A 26858-nucleotide genomic window follows, 5' to 3' on the forward strand; every position below is an offset into this window, starting at 1 on the left:
GGATCCCACCTGTGCTTCCGAGGGCTTGGGCAGGATTGTCTGGGAAACAGGGGCTGAGAACTGGAGGGATTCCATGTGCCAAACTTTGCTTCTGTGTGGCTGCTATGCTATGGGGAAGCGGGGGAACTGCGTGGCAGTGTGCCTGCACTCCCTGTACTCTGTTCTTGTACTCTTATCTCCTGCTGTTGCATTCTCACTCTGTCTCTTGTATTTGTAGTTGCTGTTCTCCACCTTGCCTCTCTGAATGCTTGCCTGGAGCCTGTCTGCACGGCATTCCTTGCCTGTAAAAGCAAAAGTGCTGGTAGCAGAATTGGAAACTAATGGTAAAAGGGACTCATTTCTCAGAGTCCTCAGCTGAAAAGGGTAATAGTGCACCCAAAATGCTGTTTGCTTCTGAAAGGCGACTCATGTGATACTTCCAAGTCTGTGCTGAGGCCAGCAAGAAAACCTTTGCCATGCAGCCTCCCACCCAAAAGTGAGCCGCTTCACAGCAAAGGGAGGGACTCTTTCTTTCTTGGCAAAGCCTTGCTTGTCCTCTGGATGAAGAAAGCACATCCACTGCAGCAGCAGTCATTCTGGCTGCTTTGCAGAGGACAGTCTAGAACAGCAATTCCCGTTGGCTCTCTCAAAAGCTGACGTGCCTTCCCTTAGAAAGGTAGTGTTGGAGCAGCAAGCTCTTCCTCTCAATGGCTCTGTGTTCTGCCATTGCACTCTATTCCCCTGGAAAGGGAATCTTTTAGAGCTGTTTCCTTTCTTGTGGGCTCAAATCACACCACTCATTTTTATCCTCCTGTCTCTGTTTTCTCTCTCAGTGCCTGCAAGGACTGGATTTTCTTCACTCAAACCATGTCATCCATCGAGATGTGAAGAGCAGCAACATCCTTCTCAGAACTGACGGCTCTGTCAAGCTGGGTTGGTATATTCTTGGCCAGGCAGAGCGTTCCGGGCATGTGGGGTTTGGGGCTGCTTTTGAGTGACTGCCAGTTCCCCCAAAGTGGTGCTGCTGGCAGTGCAGGGACCCCTGCAGCGAGCTGAAGGCACAGTTGCAACGTGCACAGAGGTATGGCGAGGAAAAAGCCGTCCAGAGTGGCACTGGTTTGGGTCTGTGTGTGTCCCTTCCAGAGGGAGGGAGCTACAATCTAAAGGTTCCAGGGAATAAAAGCCACTTCTGGGGGCAGGATTAAAAAATTTAAAAAGCAGCCACTTCCGTGTTTCCTTGGCTAAAGTCCTGAGGAAACAGAGCAGGGACGGATTTCCAGGAGATTCAACAGCGCTTTCTCAGACTTACAGTGGGGAGTTCTTTTGCTTGGTTTCCTAATTGTACAGAACTTTTTTGTTCTCCTCAGCTGATTTTGGCCTCTCTGCTCAGCTCACCCCTGAGCAGAATCTAAGGAGCTCAGTGGTCGGGACGCCTTGGTGGATGGCGCCTGAGGTTGTGCTAGGTCAACCATATGGCCCCAAAGTGGACATATGGTCTCTTGGAATTGTGGGATTCGAAATGGTGGAACGAGAAGCTCCTCACTGGAATGAAAGTCCTACCTCGGTAAGGAGCAAATACTCACTGATCCCTCTGTCTTTTTCACCTATCCTGTGTTCTGTCCTCCATCAGACAAAATCCCATTGCCGTCTGCTGGCACTGCTTCCACCAAGGTCCCCTTCTAAAAATGGCCCTGCAGCACATCAGCATCTGCTGTAGTTTTGGTTGCATCGGTGGGGGAACTCAGGCCCTACCACATGCAAACACTCTCCATTCTCAGGCAACACTTTCCTTTGGGTTTTAAGTTGTTCCAGCTCGTCTGTCTGTGTAGAGGTCTCTAATAACACAAAACACACATCTCAGAGCTGGTGTTACATTTCCAGAAAAGAAGGAAAGAAACCCAAACCAACAAAGTTTCTAAAACAGTGGTTTTCTAGAGAAGAACTGCACTCCCTGTACGGTTTCTTGGCACTTGCCTAAAACCTGGGCATGAGGGTGTAAAGGCCACATAGTGTCTTCTGCTTCTTGTGCAGTGTTGCTGAAACACTTAGTGACCATATTTCTGTCATAGCCCAAGCCACGTTCTCCACGTGACCAAGCTGCAGCCTGGTGACTCGGAGAGCCTGCCAAAACCTCCCATTTGTTACCTGGCACTTTCTGGGATGGGCACATCTTTAATGCATTGACTTGAGTATCCAGAAAAGCAGAGGGCTACCATAGGGATAGCATTTCTCCTTCTGCTGATTTGACCACGAAAAGTTTTTCTTTTGCCACATCAGAGAAGCTGGAACTTGCAGACTGCTGCGAGACAGAGCTGCAGGTGGCTCCTGTGTGCCCAAACAGGCATTTTCATCCCAATACGTTTCTGCATGCATCTTAACGTGTCTGTGTTGAATGCGAGGTTCCAAATGTTTCTTTCCTTACCTGAGCAATAACTCCCTTTTCTATAATAATACTTGAAAACAGTTAGAGCAAAGTCCCTCTTCCAAACTGCCTGTCAAGCTGGTGGGAATCTTCAGAGAAGCAAAACGTGCTTTTGCTGATGTAGTTGCCCCTAACTAGGTCAGCCAATCAAATCAGCTGCCGAGGCAAGCTCCGCTGGATGCTGGAAAAGCTGTGGCTGCTTTGGGGTTTGGGTTTTTTGTTGGTATAGGAAAGTCATCTCTGCCTCTCTGCCAAGGCAGAAATTGCCACTGCAGAGTTGAGCTTAAACAAGGGGCTCTGGGAGAGCATTTACAGACTTGAAACTGATGCCTGGAGTGGCTACCTAAAACCAGAGACTAGACAAGAATAAGAGAATCAAAATAGGTATTTATTTGAACGGCCTTCAAAGATACAGCCTGGGCAGTCAAAAGGCTACATCCAAGATGGACCCTGGGTCATGAGTTCTTCACAGTTTTGTAAGCTTGGTCCATTTCCATAGCAGGGTTAATTCTCCAATTATGAGCCCAGTAATGATGTAATTAGCCCAAGTTTGCCCCTCTTCAGAGGCTTTGAGTTCACACATTTTGGGCCCTGGGACAATCGGAGTGTCCTTGGAGAGCAAACCTAGAGAGGCTTTGTTATGTCTAACTAGCACGAGAGAACAGTAGCTAACAGGCCACACAAAACTTCCGAGCTACACACTAGGCAGTACAGGACTTGAAAAATAGAAAAGTTAAAACCTAAGGCATCAAAAGAAGCAGGTGGAGTCTTGTGTTTCCTTTTTCTCCAGGCTGAACTCCTGATAGCCACAGGAGGGACCCCACAGCTGCGGCAGCCCAACCTGTTCTCGGCTTCTCTGCGTCACTTCCTGAACTGCTGCCTGCAGAAAAACGAGGAGCGGCGCTGGTCTGCCAAGGAGCTCCTGCAGGTAAAATGCAAAGGGGCTGCAGGTCAAACAGTGTCCGAGGATGGGCTCCTCCTCCACTGAAGCCCAAGGCATCAGATGAGCCCCCTTCCTCCTCATCTCCACTCTTGGTGCTTTCCAAATGAAAATGGTGAGGAATCCTGGGCTGGGCTGGCAGGGACCTGTAAAGGCCATCTGATCCATGTGGTGTGCAATGAGCAGGGATATCTTGAAAGAGATCAGGCTGCTCAGAGCCCCTTCCCACCTGACCTGGAATGTTTCCAGGGAAGGGACACTTACCAGCTCTCAGGACAACCTGTGCCACTGTTGCACTATGCTCCTTAGACCTACTCAGAGTAAATCCCCTTTTCATTTAAAAATATTACCCCTGCCTTTGAAGCACTGAGCTTGGAAAGTCATGGTTCATTGTTCTTGGTTGGTTTTTTTCCTTTGGGCAGCATCCATTTGTAACATCAGCCAAGCCTGCATCCAGCCTGGTGCCACTGATCCAGTCACTGAAGAAGTGGAAGGAGGAGGAGAAAAGATTGCAGTGGCAATCCATCCATTCAGGACTATTTTCTCCATGACCAGCTTAGATGAGGATTGTAGAGTAGGATTGTAGAGTAGGATTGCAGAGTAGGATTGCAGAGTAGGATTGTAGAGTAGGATTCTAAATAAATAAAGTTTCTGAAACCCCAACTCATCTGTAAGATTCCTTTCTTTCTCACCTTGTGATTTAGCTCAACTTTTCCTTCTCAATTGTCCATTGTTTCTTAAAGGTGGAAAGTGACACTTATGGCTTCTTTGGTATGGTTTGTCAGTGGGGCAGGCTCTTCTTCATTCATCCTCTCCAGACCACACTGCCTTTGCAATACGGCACACTGGCCGGTTTTTGTCCAGCCATTGTGCTTGTAGTTGAGGCAGAAAGGGCAATGGCATTTGCAGGCAAAAGCAGAGGAGGAGTTGTGCAGCCAAGACATCCTGTGCAGATGTAGGTGTTGAGCTGTGACTCGAGAGCACTGGGGTTCCTGCCACTTGGATTTGTATCCCTAAGTGCAATCTCTTTGGCTCAGGGAGAGTCTTGCTCAGCTGAGAAAGCAGAAAGCTCAGCGAGGGTGCTCTGAAAGGTCTCGTCTGAGGCAGAGCTGTCAGCGAGCGTGAGGTGAGAGCGGCCCGGCCTTGCCCAGGCTGGAGCCCCAGCAGAGCCCACGCAGAGCCCAGAGCAGCCTGAGGCTGGGCAGAGGCAGGCTGGCAGGAGGCCCTTGGAGCTGCAAGAGGCAGCAGCCTGGCACTGGGTGCCTCTTCCTGGGAGCGGGCACATGGTCCCATCTCAGAGCCAAAGCGGCAGCTGGCTGCTGCCGAGGGAAGCGTAGCCGTGCTGGGCACAGCGCAGACTGGTGCCATTGGCCGTCTGGAGGCGGCCCAGGAGGAGAGAAAGGCAAAAGGCAGCCGAGGGCTGGTGCCCCGGCTGAGGATTGCTACTCTTCTGCCGGCTGCCCTGGAAGTCCTGGGAAAGGTTAGCAGTGTGTGCAGCAGCCTGGGCACAGCGGGAGGGAGCCGGGCTGCTCCGCAGGCTCGAGCACGGGGCAGCGTCCTTCAGGCACGGCACTTCTGCCAGGGGCACTGAGGCCAACGGGAGGCAGCGACAGCTCGTCAGGTCAGATCTGCAGGAGCCAGTGCCTCACACAGCTCGGGGAGGAAGCGCCTGCAATCCTGCAGTTCTGCACTGAGTCAGAGCAAAGGTGTGGAATGCAGAGCGTTCTGCAGAAATATTCGGGACCACCAGGCCAGCCTGCTTTGTGCTCTCCAGGGCACAGCAAGCAGTGCACCATGCAGCTCTGAGTTGCTGGCAGAGAGATGTTAAAAAGGAACTCACTTTTGGATACAATTAAATGGTAACAAAGTCATCGAAGCAAAGGAAAACTGCTTATGAGTAACGATTCCGTTGAGCCGGGTGTGTGCCTCCCTCCCCGAGAGCTCAACACACCCCCCCTCTAAGAAAATGGCTGCTTTTTAGACCCTTTCCCAGCCGGGACGGTCCCTGTCCCCTTTCCCAGTGGGTGGGTACTAAGAAACTTAGGTGCTCTCCTGACCACCTTCTTTTCTGTCCCCTCCCCTCTCATCCTACTTCCTTTTTAGTCAGGTCTTCAACCCTGCCCCTCTCCCAGCTCCCAGCAACACCCAGCAATTTAACTAGAACAGCTCCAAACCATAAATCCAACATACATCCAACAATTTTCATTCTTTGACCTAAACCCCTTTTGGCTGCAGCAAAATATTACTTCCTCTCTCAGAGGGAATCGGGGATGTGCCTGAGGCTTGTGCTTGAGTAGTGAACTGATTTGGAAGGGAGCAGAAGGCTTTCAGTAGGCAATTTGTGTTTTCTTTATTACTTTGGGAAAGAAAGATGCAATGTGGCTTCACGCAGCAAAAGCACTTGCAGGGTGCAGTGACGAAATGTTGTGTTCAATTCCCAGGGAAGGAAGGTGTAAATGACCATCAGAGGAGAATTTGAGGAATGGGTGTTATGGGTTCAGGAGGACGCCCATGCCCAGAGAACTGAAGACCCAGTTAGAATTGCAAAGCAAATGAATTTTAGTAGTCACGTTAGCAAGAAATACATACCGGCGCCTGGCTGCTGGAAAAGCCACCGAGCAGGAGAAGGAGATAGAGCATGGTTCCTGAGTGGGAGGGGCAGAAGGGCAGGACTCCTTCAGGGCATCCCCTGGATAAAAATGGCGTGCGTCATGTCGTCCTCTCCCCTCCACCCCAGGAGCACACCTTATATCTCCTCCTCAGGAGTGGCCAGTTTCAACATCATTTCGTCCAGGGCCAGCTTACGAGATGAGGTCACATTGGCCCATGATCATACTCCATGCCAACAATGGCTCCATTATGTATTGTTTCTCCTTTCCCAGGATGAGTTCCACCAGGTGACCGATACCTAGTTTCATTTCTAGAAGTTAGTCCCGCTAACTAACAATACAGTCGTCTTCTGCATTATCTTGTCGATGTGCAACACTGCGGACCAAACATGTCAGGCCTCAGATCTGTCTCCTATCCCTGACACATGGGGATGTTCCCCAAATGACCACCAGAGACCCTCAGGACACCCCTACTCTCACATCAAGAACTTCTGACAAGTGGTTTAAATATGTCAAATAGTTTGAAGTCATGTTTAGCCTGTGAGTTTCAGCAAAGTAATGAGTGTGTCTTAGTTCCATGGGTACAAACTAGTAAGTGAGATTGCTGGGTGTGCACGTGTTAGGGAAGTGATTCCCCATGCACCCAGCGCTGAAATCAAGTGACGCCTCCTTTCTAACGCTGAGCTGGCAGCAGGGATGGATCCCTGCTTGGTAACCTTTCATTGTGGTCACTTATATTGAACAGTAAAAAAGGTTGAAATGAAATATTTCAAGCCGTTTCCCCCTGGTTTCCCTTTCCTGGGGGCCAAAGCTCTGTGCCCCAGGTGGCCTGGGTGTGTGCAGAGAAATGCAGCCCCCACAAAGCCCTTGGTTTTCCCACAAGTCATCATCACTCCTTCCCAGGTGCGCCCAGCTCTGGCAGGAGAGAGAGAGCCCACGGCGCAGTGGGCACCGTGCCCTCCCAGCCGGGGCTCTCTGGCACAGAGCAGCAGCAGCGCCAGCACCTTTCAACCCGCTCCTGGCCTTGGCTTCAGCCGGGAGCCAGAAGCCTCTGGAAATCAGCACTGCCAGTTGCATTCCCAGCTTGGAGCAGCTCCTGCGGGTGGGCAAATCCTGCCCGTTCGACTGCTTCCATAGAGGACGAAAGGCAGAGGCAGAGATGTACCTACAGAGGGGACCAGGGCGTGTCCAATAAAAGTGCAAATGTGTGGGGAGATTTGTTAGGAATTATTACAGCTGTCATGCAATTAGTGCCTTCTCTCCTGGATCTGTGCAATGCTTTGGGCCATTTTCTTGGTCTAGTTTCCTTTGCTTTGGTCCCATCTCAGTGTTCACTTGGGGTACAGGCTGTAGGTGCTTGGGGCACTCTTTGAGTTACTCTTGGAGCCCTTGAACAACAGGGTTTGGCCCACGAGGGGACTTTGTGCTGCTTTGTGACAGAGGAGAACTTCCCAGGCTATTGTGTGTTTGCTGCAGGGAAGCTTGGGTTGCTTAGCATCAATTCCCAGACCAACGCAGAGCAGCTGCTTTGTGATGTCAGGGCATGGTTGCCACGTTGTGGTGCTGTCATCAGAAGGTTGCCTTGGTGCACAGAAGGTCTCAGTGTCAGAGCAGCTCTTGGGCTTGCTCAGAGCAGGAGCATCCTCCTGGTTGAGGCCTTGTCAGGGGGCAGCTGCACTCTGACAGGAGCCTTGTTTTTTCTTGTGTTAGAGCACAGTCTGCAAACTTGCACAGCAGGGCTAAAATCATGGAGGCATTTGCTGCTGCAGTTTGCACTGTGTATGGCATTGGTTATTCTGCCTATTACCTGACTAACCTGACACGTGAGTAGAGGTTTTCCCTGGGTGTAACCCAACCTGGCTTGTGTAGGGCTTCCTGCTCTTTCTTAGTAACTGAGTTGATTTTGAAACAAAAAGACCATTAGGATGCCACTGCTTTGGTAAAGCTCCTGTCAACACGTTCAGCTCAAAAGAGGGTGTCTGTAGCCAGGGAGGTGCGGGCAGCATTTGCAAGGGAACGTGCAGGGGTTCCCTTCCCTCCACGGGAGAGTCTGTGGCAGCCGAGTCTGTCATTTCCTCAGGGGGCTGGGTCAAGCAGGACAACTTTGAAAAGGCAGCCTGGGAGGTGTTCTCAGAAGGCCTTCAAAGAACTCTGCAGTTCTGCCTGGAATTCAGGGAAAGCTTCTTTGTTTCTAAATTTTGTCATGAAAAGATTTGACTGTCTAACTCAACCCTTTAATGAGTGCTAAAATAGTGATTCTTTTTGCAATGAAGTGCAAACTCCCAAACAGTGAGTGTCTGCTCCTGAACCCCAGAGCTGCTCCTGGGCTGTTTCCCAGTCAAACTATGACATCTCAGGGGGGTTTGGGGGAAGGTTTTCTGGGCAACGGTTTTCAGTAACTTAATGGAATTAATGCATGCAACTTATTTTTTAAAAAAAGAACCTGAAGGAGAGGATAAAAAAGGCAGCTTTAGCTGTTGGGCAGAAGAGAAATATTGGGTGTTGAAGAACAATTTGCATTTTCTTGATCAAGTTTGTATTCATTTACTGGCAAAAGAGGCCAAAGCCTAGGCACAACCAAGAATATTGTCCTGCTCTCTTGCTGGCTGTGTGGAAGAACTGTGTCTGCTGGAGGGCTGTTGTGAAAAGAAAACCCTCTCTGTTTGGGTGGACTTGTTCTGCGGGATTAACCAGCACAGACGGTTTTTTCACAGCATCTGGTTCATTTTCCCTTCCCACTGCAGGTCACATGATCCGTGTATTCGTCAGTCCTGATCCTGAGGTGAGTGAGACAGGAACTTTTGATGTTCCTGGTGTTTAAGAACTGTGTAGAAATCTGTGAGCTTGGCCTGTGGCAGTAGAGTAAGGAGGCTGAGCTGGGTGGGCAGAAAGAAAATCCATGTTCATGTCTGCAGCAGCAATAGCAAAGGCATCGCTGTGTAATAGCTGCTTTTGCATTTCAGAGCTGTCGCAGAACTAAAAGCCCAGCTTTGCAGAGAGAACGTTGCTTGCTGAGAGTAGCCAGGCTGCAATATCTAATTCAGAGCAATATGCAGTACTGTTGAATTAGCCCATTTTACTTTAGTTGGAGGCACTTGGAATCCCATTGCTATGCAAGGTTATGATTTCTCCTTAGTAGAGCTGGTTGTAGAGCTGAATAGAGATAAGGTTAGAAATGACATGTAACTGCCTGTCCCTCACACTCCTGCCTGTCCACAGAGCCCAGAACCAACCTCAGGCTCTCCTCTGGCTCCCTCTGCTCCTGGAGAAGAGGTTGAAGAGGCTGAAGAGGCTGAAGAGGCTGAAGAGGAGAAAAATGTCCAGAACTCTCCAGCTGTGGTCAGTCATGAATCTGAACGTCGTGAGCCGGTAAGTGGCAGTTGTGGTTGGGGCTGTCTTTAGAGGAAATCAGAGCTGCAAGTTTCTGAGCGGCCAGCACTTGCTGGTGGTGGCCGAGGATGCTGAGTGCTGGAGTCCTGCCAGGACCTAGCGATTCCCCCCAGCCAGTGAGAGCTGGAACACGGCCTTTGAGCTGTCATGTTCAGGCCCCAGCTTGCTGGGATTCCAAGAGGGGCAAACGTGAATCATGAAGGCTCCCCTGTCGCCAGAGGAGGGAGCGCTCCAAAGACACCGCTCTCAGCCTTGCCAGACACGTGGGGGACACGGTGGCCTGGAGAGCCATGTCCCACTGCACAGGCTGGCCAAGTAGCTGCTGGCACAAAAGCTGTTGATGTGAGCACACAAGTGCTTTGGGGTGGTTTGTCCACATGAGCTTCTTGGGTGGGCTGAGCTGGGAGTATTTCAGAGACACACTGGGGATGGGGAGCTGCTGCTTGAAGTCAGGGACTTTGGTGCCTTGGTTGCCAGGTTGTTCTCTGGCCTCTTCAGGCAGAGCAGTGAGGAGCAGAGCTGACAGGGGCTCTGAGTGCGCCTGTGTTTTTGCTTTTGATAAGCTGCAAAGAGATGGTTGTGTTGTCCCCGGACCTGTGTGGGGCCACTCTTCTCCCGTGTGGCAAAAGAAGCAAAGTGCGCAGTTGGGAGCCCTTCTTCCGTGGCAGAAGCCAGAGGCTGCCATGTTTCTGCAGATACTTTCTGTTGTGAAGTCTGTTTTTAAAACTGCATTTGAAAACTGCATTGGAGCCTAGAGTGGGGGCAAAGATGTTGCTCTGAAGTAGGTGGCACTTTCATCTTTTTGTTTGTTGGTTTGTTGGTTTTCTAGGAGGAGACTCCCTGTCTTTTCTTTCTCGGCAAACAAAGGTGCTTTTACTCAACCTTTCCTGGACTTTTCTAGCACTGGACGAGATTCTGCTAGAATTTTAGCTTGCAAGCTGGCGGTTCTGGAAGTTGCAGTATTTTTGCATGAGAACACGTAGTTTGGGGCAAGGAGATTGGTGCAGAAGGAGCTGTTCTGGTGTCCGGCCAGCCAGCAGGGCCTTGCACATCACTCTCAGGTTAACAGCGCCCGTGCCTTTTGGCAGCCCAGGGGAGCAGAATGTGTTGTATTCCAGGTATGGGAATTCAGCAGGAAATCCACACCCTTGCATTCCAGCTGGTCCTCTGAGGTCAGAGGGTCTGGGAGGGGCTCAGCTTCATTTCTGAAGTGCAGCCACTTTAACATCATCAGTCTGGTTGAGTCCAAGAGAAGAACTTGCCCCAGTACAGATGCACAAAGAGTGCAGTTCCCAGTGCAGTGCCCTGGGTCTGATCGCATTCTATAAGGCCCTTCCTGCTCCAGGTTCCCCAAGAGTGTGGTTTATTGAAGCAACAGGAGAGCAAGTTCAGGATTGCTGCTGATCAGGGCACTGGCTACCAAGTGTTGATGTGTGTAGTGAGGGAAAGCATAGCATAGGAAAAGAGAGATGATAACAGTGAGATCGATCTGTCTATCTATCTATCTATCTATCTATCTATTGATCTATCTATCGATCTGTTTATCTAAATGAAACTTCCTGGCTCTGCTCCAAGGCAATTGGAGGTGCAAAGCTCACCTAAAGACATCCTTTCAGGAGAGGAGGAGAGACATGTTCCATCAAGCGATCCCGAGCAGGCAGAGATGTTTCCCCCTCCAGAGATGGTTGTTTTTTCCCCTCAGAGGTGTTTTCCTCCCCCTGTTTATCCGTGAAAGTTTGGTCTGTCCTATGGGTGTGGAGCAATCCCATCCTCTAGGTGGGGTTTGGTGACTCTGGTCAAACATGCATTACAGGACACATGGTTTCCATCACTGGCATCCTGAAGGGTGTCTAAGTTAATTTGTTAATTGGGCCTTCTGAGGGTCTCTGTTACTGCCGGTCAGAATTCTCAGTTGACAAAAGAGGGAGGACAAGAAACACCTTGGTTCCCCTCCATATACTGAGGTGGCCATAGAGGCCCTCTGACCTCCATTGGAGGCTCTTTGTTCGCATCCTCATCTCCTGAATAATCCAGGATTTGTAACAAGAGTGTAGATGTCAGAAAGGCAGGAATGGCAGTGCAGGCCTGAAGAGAACATGAACTCCAGAAGTGTCTCTCACAAGGAGCAAGCTCCCACAGGAAGCCACCTGCAGAGCCAGGGTGGGGCTGTGGCACAGGGCTGGGTGTCAGTCACTTCTGAAAGACAAGCAGGACACGGCAGAAGAGGAGCGAGGTCCTCAGCAGAGCCTTGAGAAATGCCCCACGTTCCCTGTCAGATGCCTAAGAGTCTGTTGGAGCTTCAGTCCCAGATGGAGCCTGACTGTAGTGCCAGTGTCACTTTGGAATCTGTGCCTCCCCGTGGGCAGAGAAGGACCCGGGAGAGCAGCAGCACATTGCTTTGGGAATGTGCGAGCCCATCAGTCTCTGAGTCCTGCCCCACAAATATTTTATGGGAAGTTGAAAGCCATCTTCTCTTGCTTTCTGCGCAGCTCCTTCTAGAGAAAGAGCATGAGCAGATTGCTCTATCAGAGATGCCTTGCCAGACTCGGCGAGAGCTGTTCCCAGCCCGAGAGCAGCTGCAGCAGCTCAGGCAGCAGGTGGAAGAGGCACAAGAGAATGGCCAGGTGAGCCTGCCTAGCCAGGTGACAGAGTGAAGGGCAGGAACAGGGACATAAAACGGAGCTCTTGGGACTGAGGAGGCCAGGAGTCCCACAGGCACTGAAAGCACAGAGCCTTGTCATCTGCAGAGACCAGTGCTGGGACGGGAGGGTTCCAATGGAAGCAGAGCTGGGTAGGGAAGCAGAAGGGAGGGGCTAAATGAATGTGATTTTGAGGCTGAAAGAGGAAAAAGCTGAGCCTGATGGCAGCTGCCAGTCACTTGCTCTGCATTTGTGTGTACAGAACATCAAGGCAGAGCCACAAGCAGAGCTGCCCGAAGCCAAGAGTGACATCAAGGCAGCAAAGAGGAGGAGCAAGGAAGACATCAGAAGCATCCAAGAGGAGAAGAATCTCCATCAGCACAGGAGCGATCTACAAGAGCAGGTGAGTGTAAGAGCTGAAGCCACTCCACTTGTGAGACATCCTCTCTCTGCTTCTTTGCAGAACATCGACAAAGAGCTGCAGGCAGAGCTGCAGGAAACTGAGGCTAGGATCAAGGCAAGGGAGAAGAGGCTGGATGAAGGACTGAAAATCATCCGAGAGGAAATTAATCTTCTACTCCAAAAGCATGAGGCTCTAGAAAAGCGAGTGAGTGAAACAGAGAGAGCCGCTGCAGTCACCAAACTGGTGGTTTCTGCCCTTCTTGCTTTTCCTCTGCAGAGCAGCAGGCGGGTGGGGTGATGTCTCTGAGCGCCATCCTGCTGTGGTCTCTATCACAGCCACTCTGAAGGACACGTCCTGGGCTGCTGAATCTCAGCTGCTGCCCTGGACAGTGCGACTAGTCCTTTGGCCTTTTGGCCAGCAGTCATCCAAATGGATTCCTGCTGGCCTGTTCCTGCTCTCCTTGTTTCTTGAGGTGTTTTTGCAGGTCAGCTTGGTGACCCTGATGGATCTTGAAACAAGCTGTCTGTATCCCTTGTGAACCTGTTCTTTCCCTTTCCTCACAGTCGCTGACCCACGGCTGACAGGGATAAGCTGTAGTGTCTGACTGCTTTGTTGTGTTTGACTTGAGGTGGAAGTGTTGACATCTCACCTGGCAGCCTGCAAAGACTTCCAGCAAGTGATTGGCCACAAAGAGCCCCAAGGCTGGCGTGGGGCACAGGAACTGTCCCAGCTGGACCTGCTGCAGCTTGAGCCCGTCCCGAAGATGGTGGAGGAAAAGAGGACTCCATGGGAGGAGGTAGAACATTAGAACAAGGAGATGCAAGTGTGTCCATAGCCCTTGGAGGGGGAAAAGAGTGCTTGGGAGGAAGTGGAATAGTCATTGCAGCAGTCATCCTTCAGAAAATCCATGAGAATGTTACAGGAATCTGGCCATGAACTCAAGTAAAATCAGCCTTTGGTTTTGACCCATCCGGTTTGAGAAGTGGACATGCAAAAAAATCCATTTTAAGAGCCCTGCATGTGGCTGACAGCATCTTCCTCTGGGCCTGCATTTGAAATGGGATCCCAGGGCAATCTCTGCCAGCCACACTTTCTGACACAACCTCATTTCTTGTCTCAGATCTACACAGGCTCTCGCATGGAACCTGCTCCTGCAGCAGCAGCAGCAGCAGCATTGTCTAAAGGAGCCTTTGCACCCCAGCCTGAGAAGTGGAGCCCGGGCAGTTTGCTCAGCTCCAACAGCGACACAGCTTCTTCCCATCAACAGGAGATGGAGGATGACCTCCTGGAGCTACTGAGTACGTCTTGTGTATTTCTTGTGTGAGGGACAGTGTATTGTGTGCATGTGTCAGCATAGCTGTGCCAAATGTTGCTCCGCAGTTTGGTGTCACAGGGACATTTAGGACTCCTCACAGGAAGTGCTGTGCTCCGAGGCAGCGAGGGAGTGCTCTGGGTGTTCCTGCTGCCTCTGAGCACAGCTCAGACTGCCTTGGCTTTGCCTGAGCTTCCCTCTCTGCTGAAGGCAGAAGCAGGGATTGTTCCTGCATCAGCTGTGACCTAGCAAATGATCTAGGCAAGTCCTCTGTGCTAGTGGCCAAACTGAACGGAATATTTGGCTTCCTAAATTCTCCTTAGACTCCTGATTTCTCAGCATTCATCAGAGCAAAAGACCTTCGCAGAAATTGTTTGGTTTTGGGGTTTTGTCTTTTGGTGGGTTTGTAAGGATTTTGGTTGGTGGTTTGTTGTTTTGGGTTTTTTTTGTGTTTGGTTTGGTTTGAGCCTTTTTTTTTTTTTTTGGTGAAGTTGTTTTTTCTCCATCCTGAAGGAGCTCTTCTTCCTCATGTGTCTTATTGGTGTAATTTTGATGACTGTTACTATTACCACTACTACATCTACAGTTGGTTTTTATGACAATGCAACATTTTTGCCAATGACCACTTCTTTGAAAAAACATCAAGTGACAGCACAAATTGAGAGCAAGAGGTGTTTTCCACATGTCCCCAAAGAAAAAGCAGATACTTTATAACAATCCCTATTTAATATCCTAGTTTCATGCTTATAAGGATGTGTCCAAGAGACACATTGATGTGGCGTGGTCAGGTAAAACTGCACTGCAGGCATTTCTCAGGAGTGAGCCTCCAGCCCATCCACTGTCTATCCCTCAGATCCGTGGCACTTTTTCATCCCTGATTCCCAATCATTCCCGTGACTGTTAGAATGCCACCCGTTGGCCCAAGCCCTGCACAGCTCACTCTCTAGGAAAACACATGAAGCCCTTTGTGATTCTGCAGCACAGCCCATTGAATCTGCTTCCTGCCCATAACAGCTGCCAGTGCTGTGCTCTCAGGTAAGACCTGGGGGGGGCTGAGAACAGAGCCCAGTTGACTCTGTGTCTACCATCACCTGTTGGGACAAGAAGGGCATTGATGTGCACCTCGGTGTGTCTGATCTCAAAGCCAATCCTCTTGTGTCCTGAAAGGGGGCAAGAGCTTGGAACAGGGCTCGGTCTGGCTGTGGCTTCTTCCCAGTGCTTGTCAGTGCTCATCCTTGGGCCTTCCCAGCCCTGCTGTGGTACCTGCCCTGCCCCTGACGGCCGCTGCGACTGCAGAGGCTGGAGCCTTCCTCAGCTGAGAGAGTCCTGCTGCTGCCCGGCCGCTGCAGCGCGGAGCTGCCGGGAGGCAGCAGCCCCTCGTCTGGGCCGGCTTCTGCATGGCACGGCCTGGACTCACGAGAGGCTCAGCATCTCCTCTGGGCAGCTGTCCGTGCCACGCCGGCGCCCGAGGAGCACTGCTGTCCTTGCTGCCCGTGGCCGCTGTGCCGAGCTGGGAAGGCGGGGACGTGTGCGGAGCTGAGAGGGCGAGTCCAATGCCAGCGACTGATCCGCGCAGTCAGGGGGAAGACAAGCAGTGTGGTTCTTCACATGGGACACGGGCAAGGGCATCTTTGAACTCAGCCTGCCCATAACGGCTGAGCATCCTGATGCGGAAAGCCCCGTTGGTATTGGTCACAACGTGAGCTGCTCTGGTTTACAAAAAGAAAGGCATTCTTTTGGCAAGATGCCCTCCTCTCCTGCGAATGCATCTCTCTGTGCTTTGTTTCCTCTCAAGAGATCTCTTCAGAGGACTGTAGAAAATCAGTCTCAGTGCTGGCCATCTGTGCTGCAGAGCTGCCTGGCTTGTTGCTGTTGCTGTTGTGGTTCTTGTCGCTGTTGTTGTTGTTACCCAGATGACCACAAAAGGCTCAGAGCCCCAGAGAGTGGGGCTGCCTTTTGTATCTCCTGGAAGGTGGCATGTCTGCTTTCAAGTGAGCATCTTGCACTTTGTTTCCCTCAGGGAAAATGGTGAGCATGGAAAATCCGGTGATGAAATACACTGAACTGGAAAATATCGGCAGCGGGTGAGTCCAACCACAGTTTCTTCTACAAAACCATGGGCCAGCTGTTCTGCTGGTGGAATATCTATCAAGTGTCAAGTCAGGCAAGCTGCAAACATGTTCAGACACTGGGCTTAGATTGGCCCATCTCTCAGTGCTGGTCAGAATTTGTAAGTGTGGTCAGAAGGCATTGTCAAAGACATCTCCACGCTGCCACGGTCTTGCCTGCAGCAAGGAACAGGAGCTGGAAGATCTCCTGTCTCTCAAGTGTGGGACAGCTGTGTGTTAATTTCCTTAGCATTTTTGTATGTCTCAAAATCATCCGGCCACACTAATGAAAGGAGAATCTTGCTTGCCTGAAAGAGCAGCCTAGCCCCTGGTAGCTGTCAGATAACAGTTCTCAGGAACAGTTCTTTCCAAGAGGTTGCTGAAGGAAATACTCGGTGGTCAGGATTAGAACCACACAGTTTAGAAACGGAAACTCAAGATGAAAGAATAAGCTCTCTTTTTGAGCTGAGGCACTAAAGCCCAAAGCTTCAGGAACAGGCCCAGTGCCCATGCACTGGAGAGGAAAATGCATCATGTGCCCTCTGGCAGAGCCCTCATGCCTCCTGCAGGTTTTAGGCACTTAGAGCAGAGATCTCCTGTCCGGGCTGGCTTTCACGCCAAGATCTAAACAGCTTCTCCTTTCTTTGCTGCTGTTTTGTTTCTAGGGGTTTCGGAGAAGTTTGCAGAGCATTCGACAATGCCACAGGAGGAGAGGTAAATGTCAACAGTCCCTGCAGATTCTGCAGCTCTTGAGGGCTTTCCCCTCTGGTGTGAGTTGTGGCTGGAGCTTTGGGTCACCGGGAGAGCTGTGCTGCAAAGGCACAAGAAGCACAGACTGGTGCCAGCCTGCAAAATACATTTGGGACAGTCGTTGTCCTTCTCAGCTGCCAGAAGGAAGGCAAAGAGAGCAGTGGTTCCTTTTGGAGAAGGAAATGCTCACTCACTCTCAGTGGCTAAAACAAAGGTGGTGCCTTAGAGCATCTCACTGCTTTCTTGTGGCTACAGCTTCAGAGTCCTGAATTCTCATTTCTGGCTGCCAGCAAATACATCTGAACCTTACTGGTAGTTCCTTAGCAACCTGCAGTGCTGCACTTGGGAACTGCACGTAGGGAGGGATCTGCAAGGCGTCCCTAAGAGCCCTAAGCCCTGCTTATAGCCCAGGATGTATCCATAGAGTAGCAAGGCTTGGATTACTTCTCTGGATCCCAGGCAGAGCAGCAGAGGGTGTGGGCAGAGCTTTGTGGGTGATAGTTGAGACACCATTGTTACCAAGTGGACAAGGCAAAACGTCAGTGGCCATGTGTCCTGTTTCTGGCCCACAAGGGAGCGGAGAAATGGGCTGTTGGAATGTCAGTTCCTAATTACTCCAGTGTCTAATCACAAGGCACTTTGGCACAGCTCAGCTGTGTCATTCCAAAATCACTCGCTCCATGTGTGTTGTGGTCTCGTGCCACCAACTTCTCAAGGTACTGATTGTCATTGTCATTTTAGGTGGCCATAAAGAAAAGTAGTCTGCAAGGACTGAGGAGGAAGGAAGTAACTGTCAATGAACTCATGATCATGAAGATGAATAGGAATCCCAACCTGGTCAACTATTTAGACAGGTGAGTGGTCGTGGTCTTATCCCATGAATGTTTGTTTACCTACTGCAAGCATGAGAGGTCAAAAACCAACTTTGGTCTGTGGCAGAAAATAGAGCTGTTAATTACTGATCAATTATTATTTCTCTTCTCATCTCCAATGGATGGGAAGAGAGTGCATTTTGTCTGCATTAGTCTTCCCTGGCACACATCGTTTGACAATTCTTCAAAAGCCTGCACCAGTGCTATCTTACTAAGTCAATACCCTCTAAGTTCACTGCCACCACGTTGTCTTGGGGCTTGATTTTTCTCAAGAGTCTTAAATGCTGATGAACCATCCGAGAGAGGATTTCCCTTGGACTGCAGCCCCTCTTTTCCATTGCTGTGCATGCCAGGAAGACTAGATGCTTTTTTTCCATAAACACCATGTGTGACAGCTTTTTATCTGGGCTGTTAGTAAACTGTGTTTTTCACTTGCTGGCCATCTAAGACATCTCCTTTTTCACAGCTGTGCCTTTCTCCTTGACACAGCACAGACCGCAATCACTGCACAGCCTAGAGGGAACGTCTATTCCTTTGAGTCTGTCCTCGTTTCAAAGGGACCTGGAAACAAGAATCAATCGTTGTCTTTTCCAAACAGTGGCGTAGCCATGCACGTTCATCTCCATGGCCTCATTTCCTTCTTTCAGCTACCTTGTGGATGATGAAGTCTGGCTGGTGATGGAGTACATGGATGGAGGCACTCTGACTGATGCCATCTATGAGATGTACATATCTGAAGATGAGATGGCAGCCGTCAGTCGGGAGGTCAGGGATCCCACCTGTGCTTCCGAGGGCTTGGGCAGGATTGTCTGGGAAACAGGGGCTGAGAACTGGAGGGATTCCATGTGCCAAACTTTGCTTCTGTGTGGCTGCTATGCTATGGGGAAGCGGGGGAACTGCGTGGCAGTGTGCCTGCACTCCCTGTACTCTGTTCTTGTACTCTTATCTCCTGCTGTTGCATTCTCACTCTGTCTCTTGTATTTGTAGTTGCTGTTCTCCACCTTGCCTCTCTGAATGCTTGCCTGGAGCCTGTCTGCACGGCATTCCTTGCCTGTAAAAGCAAAGGTGCTGGTAGCAGAATTGGAAACTAATGGTAAAAGGGACTCATTTCTCAGAGTCCTCAGCTGAAAAGGGTAATAGTGCACCCAAAATGCTGTTTGCTTCTGAAAGGCGACTCATGTGATACTTCCAAGTCTGTGCTGAGGCCAGCAAGAAAACCTTTGCCATGCAGCCTCCCACCCAAAAGTGAGCCGCTTCACAGCAAAGGGAGGGACTCTTTCTTTCTTGGCAAAGCCTTGCTTGTCCTCTGGATGAAGAAAGCACATCCACTGCAGCAGCAGTCATTCTGGCTGCTTTGCAGAGGACAGTCTAGAACAGCAATTCCCGTTGGCTCTCTCAAAAGCTGACGTGCCTTCCCTTAGAAAGGTAGTGTTGGAGCAGCAAGCTCTTCCTCTCAATGGCTCTGTGTTCTGCCATTGCACTCTATTCCCCTGGAAAGGGAATCTTTTAGAGCTGTTTCCTTTCTTGTGGGCTCAAATCACACCACTCATTTTTATCCTCCTGTCTCTGTTTTCTCTCTCAGTGCCTGCAAGGACTGGATTTTCTTCACTCAAACCATGTCATCCATCGAGATGTGAAGAGCAGCAACATCCTTCTCAGAACTGACGGCTCTGTCAAGCTGGGTTGGTATATTCTTGGCCAGGCAGAGCGTTCCGGGCATGTGGGGTTTGGGGCTGCTTTTGAGTGACTGCCAGTTCCCCCAAAGTGGTGCTGCTGGCAGTGCAGGGACCCCTGCAGCGAGCTGAAGGCACAGTTGCAACGTGCACAGAGGTATGGCGAGGAAAAAGCCGTCCAGAGTGGCACTGGTTTGGGTCTGTGTGTGTCCCTTCCAGAGGGAGGGAGCTACAATCTAAAGGTTCCAGGGAATAAAAGCCACTTCTGGGGGCAGGATTAAAAAATTTAAAAAGCAGCCACTTCCGTGTTTCCTTGGCTAAAGTCCTGAGGAAACAGAGCAGGGACGGATTTCCAGGAGATTCAACAGCGCTTTCTCAGACTTACAGTGGGGAGTTCTTTTGCTTGGTTTCCTAATTGTACAGAACTTTTTTGTTCTCCTCAGCTGATTTTGGCCTCTCTGCTCAGCTCACCCCTGAGCAGAATCTAAGGAGCTCAGTGGTCGGGACGCCTTGGTGGATGGCGCCTGAGGTTGTGCTAGGTCAACCATATGGCCCCAAAGTGGACATATGGTCTCTTGGAATTGTGGGATTCGAAATGGTGGAACGAGAAGCTCCTCACTGGAATGAAAGTCCTACCTCGGTAAGGAGCAAATACTCACTGATCCCTCTGTCTTTTTCACCTATCCTGTGTTCTGTCCTCCATCAGACAAAATCCCATTGCCGTCTGCTGGCACTGCTTCCACCAAGGTCCCCTTCTAAAAATGGCCCTGCAGCACATCAGCATCTGCTGTAGTTTTGGTTGCATCGGTGGGGGAACTCAGGCCCTACCACATGCAAACACTCTCCATTCTCAGGCAACACTTTCCTTTGGGTTTTAAGTTGTTCCAGCTCGTCTGTCTGTGTAGATGTCTCTAATAACACAAAACACACATCTCAGAGCTGGTGTTACATTTCCAGAAAAGAAGGAAAGAAACCCAAACCAACAAAGTTTCTAAAACAGTGGTTTTCTAGAGAAGAACTGCACTCCCTGTACGGTTTCTTGGCACTTGCCTAAAACCTGGGCATGAGGGTGTAAAGGCCACATAGTGTCTTCTGCTTCTTGTGCAGTGTTGCTGAAACACTTAGTGACCATATTTCTGTCATAGCCCAAGCCACGTTCTCCACGTGACCAAGCTGCAGCCTGGTGACTCGGAGAGCCTGCCAAAACCTCCCATTTGTTACCTGGCACTTTCTGGGATGGGCACATCTTTAATGCATTGACTTGAGTATCCAGAAAAGCAGAGGGCTACCATAGGGATAGCATTTCTCCTTCTGCTGATTTGACCACGAAAAGTTTTTCTTTTGCCACATCAGAGAAGCTGGAACTTGCAGACTGCTGCGAGACAGAGCTGCAGGTGGCTCCTGTGTGCCCAAACAGGCATTTTCATCCCAATACGTTTCTGCATGCATCTTAACGTGTCTGTGTTGAATGCGAGGTTCCAAATGTTTCTTTCCTTACCTGAGCAATAACTCCCTTTTCTATAATAATACTTGAAAACAGTTAGAGCAAAGTCCCTCTTCCAAACTGCCTGTCAAGCTGGTGGGAATCTTCAGAGAAGCAAAACGTGCTTTTGCTGATGTAGTTGCCCCTAACTAGGTCAGCCAATCAAATCAGCTGCCGAGGCAAGCTCCGCTGGATGCTGGAAAAGCTGTGGCTGCTTTGGGGTTTGGGTTTTTTGTTGGTATAGGAAAGTCATCTCTGCCTCTCTGCCAAGGCAGAAATTGCCACTGCAGAGTTGAGCTTAAACAAGGGGCTCTGGGAGAGCATTTACAGACTTGAAACTGATGCCTGGAGTGGCTACCTAAAACCAGAGACTAGACAAGAATAAGAGAATCAAAATAGGTATTTATTTGAACGGCCTTCAAAGATACAGCCTGGGCAGTCAAAAGGCTACATCCAAGATGGACCCTGGGTCATGAGTTCTTCACAGTTTTGTAAGCTTGGTCCATTTCCATAGCAGGGTTAATTCTCCAATTATGAGCCCAGTAATGATGTAATTAGCCCAAGTTTGCCCCTCTTCAGAGGCTTTGAGTTCACACATTTTGGGCCCTGGGACAATCGGAGTGTCCTTGGAGAGCAAACCTAGAGAGGCTTTGTTATGTCTAACTAGCACGAGAGAACAGTAGCTAACAGGCCACACAAAACTTCCGAGCTACACACTAGGCAGTACAGGACTTGAAAAATAGAAAAGTTAAAACCTAAGGCATCAAAAGAAGCAGGTGGAGTCTTGTGTTTCCTTTTTCTCCAGGCTGAACTCCTGATAGCCACAGGAGGGACCCCACAGCTGCGGCAGCCCAACCTGTTCTCGGCTTCTCTGCGTCACTTCCTGAACTGCTGCCTGCAGAAAAACGAGGAGCGGCGCTGGTCTGCCAAGGAGCTCCTGCAGGTAAAATGCAAAGGGGCTGCAGGTCAAACAGTGTCCGAGGATGGGCTCCTCCTCCACTGAAGCCCAAGGCATCAGATGAGCCCCCTTCCTCCTCATCTCCACTCTTGGTGCTTTCCAAATGAAAATGGTGAGGAATCCTGGGCTGGGCTGGCAGGGACCTGTAAAGGCCATCTGATCCATGTGGTGTGCAATGAGCAGGGATATCTTGAAAGAGATCAGGCTGCTCAGAGCCCCTTCCCACCTGACCTGGAATGTTTCCAGGGAAGGGACACTTACCAGCTCTCAGGACAACCTGTGCCACTGTTGCACTATGCTCCTTAGACCTACTCAGAGTAAATCCCCTTTTCATTTAAAAATATTACCCCTGCCTTTGAAGCACTGAGCTTGGAAAGTCATGGTTCATTGTTCTTGGTTGGTTTTTTTCCTTTGGGCAGCATCCATTTGTAACATCAGCCAAGCCTGCATCCAGCCTGGTGCCACTGATCCAGTCACTGAAGAAGTGGAAGGAGGAGGAGAAAAGATTGCAGTGGCAATCCATCCATTCAGGACTATTTTCTCCATGACCAGCTTAGATGAGGATTGTAGAGTAGGATTGTAGAGTAGGATTGCAGAGTAGGATTGCAGAGTAGGATTGTAGAGTAGGATTCTAAATAAATAAAGTTTCTGAAACCCCAACTCATCTGTAAGATTCCTTTCTTTCTCACCTTGTGATTTAGCTCAACTTTTCCTTCTCAATTGTCCGTTGTTTCTTAAAGGTGGAAAGAGACACTTATGGCTTCTTTGGTATGGTTTGTCAGTGGGGCAGGCTCTTCTTCATTCATCCTCTCCAGACCACACTGCCTTTGCAATACGGCACACTGGCCGGTTTTTGTCCAGCCATTGTGCTTGTAGTTGAGGCAGAAAGGGCAATGGCATTTGCAGGCAAAAGCAGAGGAGGAGTTGTGCAGCCAAGACATCCTGTGCAGATGCAGGTGTTGAGCTGTGACTCGAGAGCACTGGGGTTCCTGCCACTTGGATTTGTATCCCTAAGTGCAATCTCTTTGGCTCAGGGAGAGTCTTGCTCAGCTGAGAAAGCAGAAAGCTCAGCGAGGGTGCTCTGAAAGGTCTCGTCTGAGGCAGAGCTGTCAGCGAGCGTGAGGTGAGAGCGGCCCGGCCTTGCCCAGGCCGGAGCCCCAGCAGAGCCCACGCAGAGCCCAGAGCAGCCTGAGGCTGGGCAGAGGCAGGCTGGCAGGAGGCCCTTGGAGCTGCAAGAGGCAGCAGCCTGGCACTGGGTGCCTCTTCCTGGGAGCGGGCACATGGTCCCATCTCAGAGCCAAAGCGGCAGCTGGCTGCTGCCGAGGGAAGCGTAGCCGTGCTGGGCACAGCGCAGACTGGTGCCATTGGCCGTCTGGAGGCGGCCCAGGAGGAGAGAAAGGCAAAAGGCAGCCGAGGGCTGGTGCCCCGGCTAGGATTGCTACTCTTCTGCCGGCTGCCCTGGAAGTCCTGGGAAAGGTTAGCAGTGTGTGCAGCAGCCTGGGCACAGCGGGAGGGAGCCGGGCTGCTCCGCAGGCTCGAGCACGGGGCAGCGTCCTTCAGGCACGGCACTTCTGCCAGGGGCACCGAGGCCAACGGGAGGCAGCGACAGCTCGTCAGGTCAGATCTGCAGGAGCCAGTGCCTCACACAGCTCGGGGAGGAAGCGCCTGCAATCCTGCAGTTCTGCACTGAGTCAGAGCAAAGGTGTGGAATGCAGAGCGTTCTGCAGAAATATTCGGGACCACCAGGCCAGCCTGCTTTGTGCTCTCCGGGGCACAGCAAGCAGTGCACCATGCAGCTCTGAGTTGCTGGCAGAGAGATGTTAAAAAGGAACTCACTTTTGGATACAATTAAATGGTAACAAAGTCGTCGAAGCAAAGGAAAACTGCTTATGAGTAACGATTCCGTTGAGCCGGGTGTGTGCCTCCCTCCCCGAGAGCTCAACACACCCCCCCTCTAAGAAAATGGCTGCTTTTTAGACCCTTTCCCAGCCGGGACGGTCCCTGTCCCCTTTCCCAGTGGGTGGGTACTAAGAAACTTAGGTGCTCTCCTGACCACCTTCTTTTCTGTCCCCTCCCCTCTCATCCTACTTCCTTTTTAGTCAGGTCTTCAACCCTGCCCCTCTCCCAGCTCCCAGCAACACCCAGCAATTTAACTAGAACAGCTCCAAACCATAAATCCAACATACATCCAACAATTTTCATTCTTTGACCTAAACCCCTTTTGGCTGCAGCAAAATATTACTTCCTCTCTCAGAGGGAATCGGGGATGTGCCTGAGGCTTGTGCTTGAGTAGTGAACTGATTTGGAAGGGAGCAGAAGGCTTTCAGTAGGCAATTTGTGTTTTCTTTATTACTTTGGGAAAGAAAGATGCAATGTGGCTTCACGCAGCAAAAGCACTTGCAGGGTGCAGTGACGAAATGTTGTGTTCAATTCCCAGGGAAGGAAGGTGTAAATGACCATCAGAGGAGAATTTGAGGAATGGGTGTTACGGGTTCAGGAGGACGCCCATGCCCAGAGAACTCAAGACCCAGTTAGAATTGCAAAGCAAATGAATTTTAGTAGTCACGTTAGCAAGAAATACATACCGGCGCCTGGCTGCTGGAAAAGCCACCGAGCAGGAGAAGGAGATAGAGCATGGCTCCTGAGTGGGAGGGGCAGAAGGGCAGGACTCCTTCAGGGCATCCCCTGGATAAAAATGGCGTGCGTCATGTCGTCCTCTCCCCTCCACCCCAGGAGCACACCTTATATCTCCTCCTCAGGAGTGGCCAGTTTCAACATCATTTCGTCCAGGGCCAGCTTACGAGATGAGGTCACATTGGCCCATGATCATACTCCATGCCAACAATGGCTCCATTATGTATTGTTTCTCCTTTCCCAGGATGAGTTCCACCAGGTGACCGATACCTAGTTTCATTTCTAGAAGTTAGTCCCACTAACTAACAATACAGTCGTCTTCTGCATTATCTTGTCGATGTGCAACACTGCGGACCAAACATGTCAGGCCTCAGATCTGTCTCCTATCCCTGACACATGGGGATGTTCCCCAAATGACCACCAGAGACCCTCAGGACACCCCTACTCTCACATCAAGAACTTCTGACAAGTGGTTTAAATATGTCAAATAGTTTGAAGTCATGTTTAGCCTGTGAGTTTCAGCAAAGTAATGAGTGTGTCTTAGTTCCATGGGTAGAAGCTAGTAAGTGAGATTGCTGGGTGTGCACGTGTTAGGGAAGTGATTCCCCATGCACCCAGCGCTGAAATCAAGTGACGCCTCCTTTCTAACGCTGAGCTGGCAGCAGGGATGGATCCCTGCTTGGTAACCTTTCATTGTGGTCACTTATATTGAACAGTAAAAAAGGTTGAAATGAAATATTTCAAGCCGTTTCCCCCTGGTTTCCCTTTTCTGGGGGCCAAGCTCTGTGCCCCAGGTGGCCTGGGTGTGTGCAGAGAAATGCAGCCCCCACAAAGCCCTTGGTTTTCCCACAAGTCATCATCACTCCTTCCCAGGTGCGCCCAGCTCTGGCAGGAGAGAGAGAGCCCACGGCGCAGTGGGCACCGTGCCCTCCCAGCCGGGGCTCTCTGGCACAGAGCAGCAGCAGCGCCAGCACCTTTCAACCCGCTCCTGGCCTTGGCTTCAGCCGGGAGCCAGAAGCCTCTGGAAATCAGCACTGCCAGTTGCATTCCCAGCTTGGAGCAGCTCCTGCGGGTGGGCAAATCCTGCCCGTTCGACTGCTTCCATAGAGGACGAAAGGCAGAGGCAGAGATGTACCTACAGAGGGGACCAGGGCGTGTCCAATAAAAGTGCAAATGTGTGGGGAGATTTGTTAGGAATTATTACAGCTGTCATGCAATTAGTGCCTTCTCTCCTGGATCTGTGCAATGCTTTGGGCCATTTTCTTGGTCTAGTTTCCTTTGCTTTGGTCCCATCTCAGTGTTCACTTGGGGTACAGGCTGTAGGTGCTTGGGGCACTCTTTGAGTTACTCTTGGAGCCCTTGAACAACAGGGTTTGGCCCACGAGGGGACTTTGTGCTGCTTTGTGACAGAGGAGAACTTCCTAGGCTATTGTGTGTTTGCTGCAGGGAAGCTTGGGTTGCTTTGCATCAATTCCCAGACCAACGCAGAGCGGCTGCTTTGTGATGTCAGGGCATGGTTGCCACGTTGTGGTGCTGTCATCAGAAGGTTGCCTTGGTGCACAGAAGGTCTCAGTGTCAGAGCAGCTCTTGGGCTTGCTCAGAGCAGGAGCATCCTCCTGGTTGAGGCCTTGTCAGGGGGCAGCTGCACTCTGACAGGAGCCTTGTTTTTTCTTGTGTTAGAGCACAGTCTGCAAACTTGCACAGCAGTGCTAAAATCATGGAGGCATTTGCTGCTGCAGTTTGCACTGTGTATGGCATTGGTTATTCTGCCTATTACCTGACTAACCTGACACGTGAGTAGAGGTTTTCCCTGGGTGTAACCCAACCTGGCTTGTGTAGGGCTTCCTGCTCTTTCTTAGTAACTGAGTTGATTTTGAAACAAAAAGACCATTAGGATGCCACTGCTTTGGTAAAGCTCCTGTCAACATGTTCAGACCAAAAGAGGGTGTCTGTAGCCAGGGAGGTGCGGGCAGCATTTGCAAGGGAACGTGCAGGGGTTCCCTTCCCTCCACGGGAGAGTCGCCGAGTCTGTCATTTCCTCAGGGTGCTGGGTGAAGCAGGACAACTTTGAAAAGGCAGCCTGGGAGGTGTTCTCAGAAGGCCTTCAAAGAACTCTGCAGTTCTGCCTGGAATTCAGGGAAAGCTTCTTTGTTTCTAAATTTTGTCATTAAAAGATTTGACTGTCTAACTCGACCCTTTAATGAGTGCTAAAATAGTGATTCTTTTTGCAATGAAGTGAAAACTCCCAAACAGTGAGTGTCTGCTCTTGAACCCCAGAGCTGCTCCTGGGCTGTTTCACAGTAGAACTATGACATCTCAGGGGGGTTTGGGGGAAGGTTTTCTGGGCAACGGTATTCAGTAACTTAATGAAAATTAGTGCATGCAACTTATTTTTTAAAAAAAAGAACCTGAAGGAGAGGATAAAAAAGGCAGCTTTAGCTGTTGGGCAGAAGAGAAATATTGGGTGTTGAAGAACATTTTGCATTTTCGTGATCAAGTTTGTATTCATTTACTGGCAAAAGAGGCCAAAGCATAGGGACAACCAAGAATATTGTCCTGCTCTCTTGCTGGATGTGTGGAAGAACTGTGTCTGCTGGAGGGCTGTTGTGAAAAGAAAACCCTCTCTGTTTGGGTGGACTTGTTCTGCGGGATTAACCAGCACAGGCAGTTTTTTCGCAGCATCTGG

General features: G+C 50.4%; 1 protein-coding gene across 1 annotated transcript; it reads left to right on the forward strand.

The window, feature by feature from the left end:
• Nucleotides 1-3191: 3191 nt before the first annotated feature.
• On the forward strand, nt 3192-22135 carry LOC138102246 (serine/threonine-protein kinase PAK 3-like; the record flags this gene model as incomplete). The annotated part of the gene is given in 14 exon segments (XM_068999976.1): nt 3192-3329; nt 4085-4112; nt 7544-7648; nt 7651-7773; nt 8695-8732; nt 9170-9319; nt 11830-11964; nt 12242-12586; nt 17294-17406; nt 18072-18189; nt 19007-19106; nt 19541-19737; nt 21386-21523; nt 21958-22135. Coding segments are annotated over 14 exon segments (1857 nt in total), but the record flags the coding sequence as incomplete, so codon positions are not given.
• Between the last annotated feature and the right edge of the window lie 4723 nt (nt 22136-26858).

This window comes from Aphelocoma coerulescens, unplaced genomic scaffold (assembly GCF_041296385.1).
Source record: "Aphelocoma coerulescens isolate FSJ_1873_10779 unplaced genomic scaffold, UR_Acoe_1.0 HiC_scaffold_645, whole genome shotgun sequence".
Lineage (NCBI taxonomy): Eukaryota > Metazoa > Chordata > Aves > Passeriformes > Corvidae > Aphelocoma > Aphelocoma coerulescens.